The sequence below is a fragment of the Alligator sinensis genome, unplaced genomic scaffold, assembly GCF_000455745.1.
Source record: "Alligator sinensis unplaced genomic scaffold, ASM45574v1 scaffold314_1, whole genome shotgun sequence".
In the NCBI taxonomy this organism is placed as follows: Eukaryota; Metazoa; Chordata; order Crocodylia; family Alligatoridae; genus Alligator; species Alligator sinensis.
Window position 1 is genome coordinate 61,343 of NW_005842703.1, and position 11,429 is coordinate 72,771.

Sequence of the window (11,429 nt, forward strand, 5' to 3'; positions counted from 1 at the left end):
CAAGTGGATGAATTCTCAGTACAGCTCTCCAATGTTTTTTTTTATTTAACTAGAGAATGAAGTTTGAGGCTTGTCAAATCACCTGGGCTAGGGACAGACATTCAAAAAGCCAGAGCCTGAATTGATTCAACCTTTTCAGGTTAGTCTAACCTGCCTAAGTTGAACTGGTTTGTAACTGGACAGACATTCTCTCTGGACTGAGGAGCTGTGAACACATGCCTGCAGTTGCTCAGGCCAGGATCTGGGGGGCATTACAGCATGCCCTGGATGCAGGAGAGTGTGCTGCGGGAGTGTGGCCAGTCCAGGTTGAACTGGCCAGAGAGGGGTTTAATTCCCCCGCCCCTGCCGCAGCCACTACTTGGTCTGCACTCGAGGCAGCGTCCAATGGAATAAACCCCCTCCTGCTGGGGGAGGGCTGACCCCAAGTGCAGACCAAATAGCAGCTGTGGCCGGGTCGGGCAGATCCACCTGAGGTGTCCTGGGGGCAGAGAGGGGAATAACCTCACTCCCTGCCCTTCCCTCCTCCCCCGCCCCCTCTGGCCCTGCTGGCAGCGTCTGGCTGTGCTCCCGCCCCTCCCCGGCCACTGGAACGGTAAGGGGCAAGTGACCGTGATGGGCAGCCGCCCCTGTCACGGTTCCCCCCAAGCACAAGCCCCTTCCTGGCAGAGAGCCACACTGCGGTCGAGGGAAGTTGCAGCAGAGTGCGATGGTGCTGGGTGGGCTGGGAGGGCTCTGGCCCTCTCCAGACCCTGGTGCTGCCACGTGCAGCCCGCTGCAGCTCTGCCAGCCCCATGGTGCAGCACCTCTGCTGGGAAGGGGCTCATGCTCCCTGACATTATGACAGGGGCTGTTGCCCCCATCAAAGGCCCAGCCCTCTCCCACTGCAGTGGCAGGGCAGGGGCATGGCCAGATGCCGGCTGGCAGGGCCCTTTGGGGGGCTGCACATTATTCCCCCTCCCTCTGGCATCCAGTGGAGGGACAGCAGGGGCTTATTCCACTGCAGGGAGTATGCGCGGCGGTGACGGCAGGCAGACCTGGCTTCTGGTGGCGGTAGAGGGGAGACTAACCCTATTCCCTGCCCCCTCTGCCTCAGGGGCTATGGTGCCCTGAAATGTTTATGTGCGTTGAATGTCTGTTCTGTTACAGGTTTAAACCAGTTTCTGATCACTTAAATCAGTTTATGTGTAATGTCTGTCCTTATCCCTGATGGCTTTAAAGTTAGCATTACAGTTGTTTTTCCCCATTTATAAGGTTATCAGTAATTCAGGAAATTCAGTAACTAATATCCATGTGGCATTGGGGTGGTGCTATTCCAATACTGACGTTTTACTCATTTTCATAAGGCCTAACCCAACCATTACTAATTTAAGAGCAATCAGTGGGTGTTGAATTGGGACCATACTGAGTAGGTGTCAAATAGCACTTGACTTGCTCACCCGAGCAGTCTCCCTGGAATCACTGTGACAAATGAATCTTGCTTGACTTCTGCTCTGTTTCTAAGCCCCCCTCCCCACTTTGTTTCTGTTTTTCGCTATTAATTTTATTAAAATCCCAAACTTCAGAATTGTGGGTATTGAAGTGGTTATTTTTAAACCAATGACTTCTTCCTCTACATACTGTTTTTCTCATCTCCATAATAGACTTGTAAATATGTACCTTATCCTTTTGAGTATTTTGGGATAATTATTAAAGGACTAAATAATAACTATCACCATCCATTAGCAGGTCACACAGTACTTTACTGCAATGATAGCAATGAGTATGTAGGCAGAGAAGCTGAAGTACAGGGTTGCAACTTGCCCAAAGTCACAAGGAAAACCCAGACCTGTGGCTTTTGAGACTTTTGTTTTAGTCACTGGTGCTGCTTCCTCTTAGTCTTTTATTTGGTGTCCTTATCTCTCATTAGTATTTGAAAAACCTGCCAGTGAGGCTCTGAACCTGACTATTTGGCAACTCCAAGCCACACCCCTACTGAGCATTTGCTTTTCTCAGTTGGAGCATAGTTGTGTGCTAGTAATTCAAGGTGAAGGTGGAGCAGGCTCCTTTATAGCGAGAAGCAGCCAGTCAAATTCAGGTGATTTTTAGACTTGGTGATTTTTAGCTCTTGCTCCTTTTTTATGTAGAGCGTGTTATGTTTCCTATATTCAATGAACTGTGGCTTAGCCGGATGTCACCCCGAATGCTGCCACTCCTGGCAGCTGTGCTTTTCCAGAAGAAAAAGAGGAAGGACACTGGACTGTATCACTGGAGGGTAAGGTAAACTTTAGCATTTCTTTTACTTTAAGCTTCTCTACGCACTGACTAAGAAGCACTACGGCCACCCTAAGAATCCTAAGAAGCATCTCTAAAATGCAACTCGGTGTTCTTGTATATACATAGCATCATCCTTGTGTCTTTAAGATGATAACACCACCCCCTCAACATACCCCCCCCCCCCAACCCCCCCCCCCCCCCCGCAAAAAAAAAAACAACAAACCACCCCAAACCTGCTTTATAATCTCTAGAAAGAGCTCAAGAAAAGTGAGCCTGGATAATGACAGGGGTGATGCCAGTGGCTAGGTTTACTGACCATTTTTAAATTCCAGGCTCTTGCTTTTTTAAATCAAAGACTGTTTGGAAATTTGCAATGACATTTTTAAATAGTGCTTGGTGATGACTTGCTTTTGAAAATCCCACCTAAGTCTGTGTTGGCTGACCAGAACAATGCTGCAACTTTCTCCCAGTAGGCTCTGGGTTTGAATCGGGTTAATTTTTCTTACTTTCTAGGCCAACAGGAACTAATAATCTAAATTAGACCAAGTATGATAAGGCTTCACCTGATTAAATCCTCACCTGATCTGCAATTGGGTTCTTTTACAGTGGTGCCTACTAAGGAAGGTGAAAGGCAAGGCTTATAGTAAAATATAATTTGTTGAATTAGTCTCTTGCCTATGAAAGCTGAGGTAGTGCGGGCACTAAAGGGCATGGTTGACAGTTAGCTGTCATGTTTTTAGAGGCTCACTGATTTGATCAAATAGCTTCCAAAGAAACTTTATCTTAAAATGAAATGCTGTTAAGAATAAACAGCTATGGAGACTCTGCCCTTTGGACTTTGTCCGCGGCTTCAACAAACACTAATATTCCTGGTTTCCTGAGGTTCAGACCTACTAAATTTAACTTTCAGGCTCAGTCAAATCCAGCTAACTGCAACTGAGCAAACCTGACAGCTTTTTCAGTGCTGTTGAACTGCTTAGCTTTTCACTCAGCCTGCAAGATCTGTCATGGGCATGTGCTGCATGTTTTGTTATGAAACTCCATCTCCAAAAAAACGGTGTTTACCCAGAGATGGATTTAAAGAATGAAAGATTTTCAGGACCCAAAATTTCCTCAAGTGTGTGTGTGTGTGTGTGTGTGTGTGTGTGTGTGTGTGTGTGTGTGTGTGTGTGTGTGTGTGTGAAGGGAATCCTCTGTGCCCTTATGACAACGATTCTCAACTGGGGTGGCCATGATAAACACCCACACATGATTTACAAGCTAAACTCAGAGATTTCAAACAGGAATCAGCAGTGTCAAAAACAGAAAGACCACACCAGGTCAGAATGAGTTATTTGTGAATGAAAGAATTGCTCTATAATTTTTTTCCATAGTAAAAAATGTGTGAAATAAGTTTTTGAAATGTGTTGCCATTCAATTCAGGGAGGTTAAGAAAAAGGGGGGTGCCTTTATATTAAACAGTTTGAGAACCCTTTTTGCTTTGTGCAGGTCCCTGCTCTGATCCCACGTATACTAAGTAGAGAGAGGAATTGTGGGCATATACTGCAAAAAGGCCACTAGATCTGCAGTGGTGGTAAATCACTGGTTGGGATGCAATCCTTGACTGTCCATGATTTCCAGCCTTAGTCTGGGTGCAGAGGTACAGTCATTCTTTGCTTTCGGGATGTGGTGTGTTTGCACGTTCCATACAGGGTGCTGTGTGGTCTTCTCTACAAGATCTTTTACTTCATGAAAGAGTGAATTTCACCCTCTGTGCACTATCCCCATCTTTGAGGAAAGTACCTGCAAATTCAGTTCCAAGACCTGTCAGTCACTTGCACCTGTTGCACAAGGACCCGTATGGATCAGCTGCTCTATGTGCAGTCCTATGTTCTTACCATACTTGCCACCCTGTGGGGCACAGGCTGTGCCTACCAGATGTCGTCACACTCCCCTTGCAGCCTCACTCTGCAAACGCCCCTTGTAATGTACTATGACACTGCTTTGCCTCAGATGAAGTCTAACTAGAATAGTCTCAGGAAAATTCTTGTTTATTTGAAAGCATGGGACTAGAAATGGACTGAGATCTCTCTGCTCCACTGCAGTCTTTAATATGACTTTTGTGGTCCTTGAACTGGAAAGTGTTAGCTAAGTGATGATAGTTGAGAAATATCCTTTCTCTCAGACAATGGGGAAGGATCAACATTGTTTTCATTGCAACTTATGGTTAAATATATAGTAACAACAACTTCCAGGGTGGGGTGAAAGTTATATGGGTTCTGCCATCAAGGTATGGTGTTAGTGCTTCTTGTGGTGGCATTGTGTGACCTCCTTCTTGTCAACACAATGGAACACAAATGGGAAATGTCCGGTCACCGGTGAATGGCAGGCACTTCTGCAAAAAAATCTTCATTCTATTTAATAGCTGACAGGGCAGCAGCAATTTTACACCAGAAAGGTGGAGAACATAACCTTCTTTGAAGCCTTATATCTCCTTCCTTAAACTTAGATCAAATATTTGGTCTGTTACAGAGATGGGGAGAGGTCTCACAGGCTGGGTTTACATGTATAACTTTTGGGTTATAAACTAGTAGGAAAAGCTTCAAAGAAAAGGTTTGACCTTTGGGTGGAAGGGATGAGATCTGAGTGTGGCATGCTGTGTATGTGCGTGTATTTTGCACCAAGAAAACTTCATAGGATTGCAAAGAGAAACATTTAACCTACATCTCCCCGCAAGTTAAGGATGTCTATACAACCTTAATTTGGCCCCTTCATGTGCACACAGACTTTAATAAGCAGCTATTCAATATTTTGTTTCCTCCTACTTTATACAATATGTAGTCCCGGTCTTTATTTACTATGCACTGTTTTTCTATGATTCATCACTATAACATCCTAGTGTTTCACATGCGCTGAGTGATTTATCTTTACAGCAATCTTGGGAGATGAGGAGGGTAGCAGTATTCCCATTTTACAGAGAGGCAACTGAGGTATAAAGATTAATATCAAAAGTGTCCATTAATATCAGATGGCATGTAGGCACTTTTTTCCATAGTACTTGATACATTCTATGTACATTTGAGCACATGTGCATATATATTATATGTAGTACTTGTATATTCAAAGCACAGCTTCCCTTGACTTCACGTGATGTAATTAGAACTTTTTCAAATTGGACCCCAGGATTTCATGTTGAGTACCCAGAAAACGACAGATATGCATAACTGGCAACTGCCTTTGGAAAGTTTGGATTGAACCAGTGGCTTGCCTTGCAGAGTGGCAGAGACCATGATTGAATCCTATTCTCTGGGGCAGCATTTGACTGCATTGCATCACAACACTATACTTTACCTTCATGCCAGCCCCATGCCTCATTCAATGCCTATGTCAATTCAAAGCTCAATACAAGTGAGGCAAGGGCTTTTACCAGCTTGAGCCCTGTGCTTAAACATGCATAGTGCAGATACATTCCCAGCTGATATACCAGACTCCAAAGGTTTTTATTGAGCACTTTTGGGGGGGGAATCACAGTTTGCAAGGCATATACATTTTCCATTGTTGGGCAGGCTTTCAGAGGAACAGCAAGAAGCTGTTCCTTGGCATTTGGGCAATGCTTAACCAAATTTCAAGTTCCCCTTTCAAAGCATGCATGTGCTAGAATTTCTCAACATGAAATATGTAAGGATCATTTTCATGGATAAAACCATGTGCTTTTCTTTAGTTCTTTTTTTTTTTTTTTCTTTTCATCCTCAGCCTCCCTCCAATGGAGTGCTCTGCTTTTGCTCTTTTATGGAAAAGAAAACCTATTTCAGGTAGCTCATAGTTCAAGAGGGAGACTCAGTTATCATTGTGTGAGCTGATGGTTCTATTTTGTTTTGCCAGCTTGATATTAACATGCTGCTGGAAGGTGATTGGGGCTGAATGTAACAGTCTGCTTGTCTCTTTCAGCGTGAAAAGCACCCGTACTACAATCTCACAGTAAAAATCCTCCGAGCCAGAAATATCAAGGGTACAGATCTGTGTAAGTACCTGACCAAATATTATGCAGATTAAAGTTGTATGCAGCACAAAAGACAGAACAGTGAGCATTCCCTCTGGTTTATAACTCTGCAGTCCTACTGCTCACTTGCCTTTCAGTGGATATTTACACATAACTTTTCATTTTAACCTTTCCATGTGCATTTTAAGGTTTGAAAGTAGACCAGGGTTGAAATTAGCCTTACTACCTATAAGAATGAGATGCAATTCTTTGAGACCTCTTATTTCTTTGCTCCCTCTACATACCCTACACTGGCCTTGTGTTGGCTCTTTCATGCAGTCCCACCACTGTGGCTATGGATAAGTCTCCTTTGGCTCCTGCAGCTTGAATAGCCTTCCTGCATCTGTCCATACTGTATTTTATATTATATTAAATTAATTAATCCCATGGTTTATGGCTTCTGTTGGTCACTTGTAGGGGACCAGGAAGGATTTTTTTTCTCCCCCTGGATGTGTAACTTGGCTTTTGTGCATTAATTTTTCTCCTTCCCTTTAAGCATTAGATGCTTGCTACTGCTAGAGACAAGGAGACTGGTCAGGGTATGCTGGTGCTCCTGGGGATACTGAGGCACCTCTGAAGTACTTACCTGGTTGGTTGAACACGCTTTAGTTAAAGTGCCCCTGCCACCTTTTTGAAGAATGGGATGCTGAATACATGAGACATTGCAGGTGTTTTAATTAGAGAGGCTCCTGAGAGTCACTCCAATTAAAGTGCCCCCCCCCGGCATGTGTATAGGTGCCCTAAAATTCTCTTGGCTGTCGTTGTCAGCTTTCTAATGAGTCAGGTTCTGCTAGGATCAAAACCCAATCTCTTGCTGCATCCCAAACCAGGGGAATTTAAATGCTGTGTGTCTATATAGCTGCTGAACTGCTGCTTTGAAATATGGCTGGGATCTCAAGGCTCATCTATTCTAACTCCTGGTTGGGAACAAAATGTGCTGTTCCAGAACCATCCCAGACTCTTATTGGAAACCTCCAGTGAAAGAGATTATTCAGGCAGCCCATTCCACTGCCATCCTGTTCTTAAGTTTCACAATAACACAGTCTCTAAAGAAATCTTTATTATGGCTCTGTCCAGTTAGATTAGATTAGTGATCCAAAAATGATTTTGGGGATGGAAATGCGAGTTGTTTAACTTTCATTCTTGACCCCAGCAGGGACTTAGCTGGAAGATATTCTGGCTGGGAAGAGAGAGTTTTATTCTCTTGGACAGATTTGGTGATTTGTGGGGATGGGGAAAGGTAAATCTTTTGCAATTTCTATGGAAGGTTGCAGCTATCTGAGAAAGCTGTGCCATGGGGAGTGAACCATGGGATGAAGCCAGCTGGCAGTTGCCTAAGACTGGATTATGTAGGGATTCTAAAATAATTTGTTGCTTATACTGGTTTTTCTCTATCGTATTCTGCTTTCAGAGTTTTTTGTAAAAACTAGGTCCCTGTGTCTTCATATCTGGTAAGATAGATTTAATATGGATTGTCAGGGTATTTTAACTTTCCTCTGTGACTTACTGTAGTTCCACTGTGTGTAATTCCTTGACCTTAATGGCAGAATTGAGTCTGTTCTCTCATACACAATAAGCTTGGATCTAGGTGGTAGTATTATTTTCTTTGTGACAGGTTCAGTCTTTATGGCCCATGTTTGGGAGAGGAGATAATTGGTATATATTACCCATTATGAGTGTTGGTTGTAGTGTCTTCATATCATGTAGCTCCTATTGAACATTTTTTTTAGTTCTGGTATTATACTGATGGGGCCTGAGCACCACTGCATATACAAATGTGTGTTAAGCATGACATAAATTGGTTTGGAGTGGGGTCAATCTTTTTGGCATCCTGCCACAAATTAGCTCTGCACCCTCTCCAAGTACCACTGTCACCTCCTTTCTCTTCCTAATCAGCTGCTCTGATTTCTATTCACTGCCCTGTGTCCCTACCCCATCTGCTGCTGTTTTTTGCTCCCTGACTTATCTGATACTGTGTTGCCTGTCCACTTCCCATCTGTCACATGCCACACAGGCTGCCTGTGCCACTTGTGACACACAAGCCACAGGTTGACTGTCCCTGATATATTTAAAAAAACGTGGGACTTGTGTAGCTTTAATGGCTAAACAGTGGTGCAGTTGCTTCAGAAGGATAAGCTTTTTTTGGGATTGATGCTAGAATGATGTTGAATGTCTTGCATTTGAAAGCTTGCTAATTTTATCCCAATAAAATATATCAATATCCTGAATAAAATAAATTAATCTGATACGAGTAAAAGATTTCGCCCACAAAAGTCCTTGTGTTGCAAATTTTTTTGGAGCACTTGTCCTTCTCCGAGCAGTGTTCCTTTGTGTGAAGGTCCTTTGTACAGGGATATGTCTGAAAAGTAAATTATTTATAGAAAAAAAACAGGTTTGCTGCTGTTTAAGATATTTGCATCTTAAAAGCTCTCTCTCTTCCAATCCAGTTTTCTTCTTAATGTTGCACATGTAAAGGTATGGAGAACAGTGAGCTGCTGTGGAAAAATGCATTTGATTACATTAGTTCTGATGCTGGTTTTCTGCTCCCTTTACTCCAGTATCCAAGGCAGACTGCTATGTGGAACTGAAACTACCAGCTGCATCTCCAGTCACTTCTCAGACTCAGGTTGTTGACAACTCCAGTGATCCAGAGTGGAATGAAACCTTCCAATATAGAATCCACAGTGCTGTCAAGGTAAGGAGAGCCATTTGATATGGAGCAAGTCAGATTACTTGGTGCTATGAAAGATAAAGGACTTTTATTACCAGAAAAGGGGGCCATTGCATGTAATGTCTCACATGAATCAGTAGGCACCTTTGACACTCAGTACCCATTTTATTCCGCATCACCAGCTAGAGCCACCTCAAGAGATGATTCTTCAATGCTCAAAATTTTGAAAAGCACAGCTAAGAAGGTATGTTCCTCACCCACCAACCTGATGTAATTTAGGGAAAAGAGCAAGCTAGGATGCTGCTTGATTCTGACACAATCGTTTCAGGAAATTCCTTAACAAACTCAGGTTAACTTTTGTGGGATATACACTCTCTCACCCTAGGGCTATTGTCGTCTCATGGCTGTACTTGCCCAAACATCCCAGTGATTCAGGTAATATAACAGGTCAAGTGAGAATGCTATGCCAGAATATATCTTGAGTTCAGGCTAGTTTTCTTGAAACTGATATTGCTCAGACCTTTAATAGGCAATTGGACTTTGTCTTTTGACTTCTTTTACCTGCTGTTTATCAGCTAAGCACCTTTCAATTAGTATCCTCTGGGCTTGCCACTGTCCCGTGGCACTGATGATCAGGAAATGATTGGTTGCTCTACCTGTTTAGTTATTCTGGATTACTGGTACGGGGAGGAAGTTGCTGTTCCTTTCTCAGGAAAACCAGCACTGAGCTAACTTGTTTGGAATGCCTTCTGCTAAGTCATGTGAGCGATGCATAGAAATCATTGTGAATCCCTTTAGGGTAGAAGGCCAGGAGCAGAAATCCTTCTCCCTGACACACACACTTCTGTCTGACTACTTCTGGCTGACCACAGCTTAACTACAAATAGGAGAAGGTAAAATTGTTGGGAAGGACTTACGTTTTTTCAGGAAATTTTACCATCTTTTAAAAGGAGTGTTATAAACTGTAGATAGTAAAGCAAATACCAGTAAAGAGGAATCAGGACTGCTTTGATCCATCAATGTGCTTCTTAGATATAAGGCGTGTTAATTACCACTTGTTTAGATATATTTGTGGCTGCCTTGCTTGCTGTTTCTCTGTTCATCCCTTGCGTTATGTTTTGTTTTAGAACATCCTGGAGTTGACCCTTTTTGACAAAGATGTTCTGATCAGCGATGAGCTTACTTCTGTTGTCTTTGATGTGGGCGGTATAAAGCCAGGCCAGCCTTTAAAGCGTGTTTTCAAGCTAAACCCAGAGGTTAGTCCCACTCACCCTGTCACCAGTTACTTTCTAAATCTGTTAAGGAATCTGTTAAGGAAAGGATGTTAGAATGGAGGTAGGGGTTCCAGTGCTGTTGAGTCAGAAGCTACATTTGTTTCCTGACTTGCAGTTCATAGTCCATTATCTAAGTGCTCTCTGGGTGCTCTGCTATAAAAGGAAAATTGGTCCAAGTCTACAGAAGGTTATGAAAGGCATTAATGAGTTCAGAGTATGACCTGCTGAAGAAATAAATCTAAACAAATGCAGGTGTCAGGTAGAAACTGTAATCAAATTATTATCACATAGTTATGGAGGTTCAAAAGGGTTTGGGTTCACAGCAAAGTGACACATCTCTGAGAATAATGCTCATTGTTCACTTCTGTGCACTTTCACTACTAAGAACTTTCAAGTTTAAAGCACTGTTTGATCCCGAACTGTAATGAAACAATGTTAGTGTCACCTGTAGCCCCCCCCTCCCCCCCCCGCCTGCTTACTGTCAGACCCTGCTCTCTGTGAGCACATGGAAGTTGTGCGGGCCGGGAGCGGTCCAAGGCTTTCGGGGGCGCGTGGCGGGCTGTGGCCAGCAGCCCTGGCACGTGGGCCGGGGAATTCGGCACGGCGGACTAGAATTAGGCACGGACACATAGCGGTTTTATTTTACTTACACTGTAGATGGTCGCGGTGCAGGCAGGAAAACTTGCTTGCGTTGCAGTTACAAACGAAAAGAAAACTCGCATGAACAAGACCCGTAGAAAACTCGAGCCTCTTAAACCCGGACAGAGCTCTGGATACCACGATGAGAGTCCAAAAGGTGACTCTCCACGAAAGTGCGCAGGGAAGGGTACGTCGAGGGATCAGGTGGCGATGGGGAGAGGCTAGAGGTTGATCAGGCCCCTGTATCCTTCTTAAGGCACACGCTGGGTTCGTTAAGCTCCACAGCGTGCTTAGAGTTCTTCACGAGATGTGAAGTCCTCCTTCTCCTCCTCCACAAGATGGTTGTGGAGTCCTCCAACTTGGGCAGAAACTGCTCTAGCCTCTTATACGGCTAGCAAGCCAATCACTAGCTGCCACGTGGGAATAATTTAGAAACAGCCAATAGTGGGACACAAATTTACATACGGGTGGTGGGAACTCCTTTGCACCGGGGTTTTCTCTATGCAACTGAGAATTGCACCGTGCAAAGAAAGCTCCTCGTGGCGGGAAATAATTCTGCAGTGCCAAAGCACAC

The 11,429-nt window shown here is 43.8% G+C and overlaps 1 protein-coding gene across 1 annotated transcript in view; it reads left to right on the forward strand.

The window, feature by feature from the left end:
- Window positions 1-2,125: 2,125 nt before the first annotated feature.
- Window positions 2,126-11,429, forward strand: part of LOC102384716 (cytosolic phospholipase A2 zeta) — a 43,621-nt gene continuing 34,317 nt past the window's right edge. Inside the window, exons 1-4 of the mRNA XM_006034077.2 lie at window positions 2,126-2,251; window positions 6,181-6,253; window positions 8,830-8,966; window positions 10,070-10,198. Of these exons, the coding sequence (XP_006034139.2) occupies window positions 2,132-2,251; window positions 6,181-6,253; window positions 8,830-8,966; window positions 10,070-10,198 (459 nt within the window). The 5' untranslated portion in view covers window positions 2,126-2,131. The remainder of the gene's footprint in view (window positions 2,252-6,180; window positions 6,254-8,829; window positions 8,967-10,069; window positions 10,199-11,429) is intronic.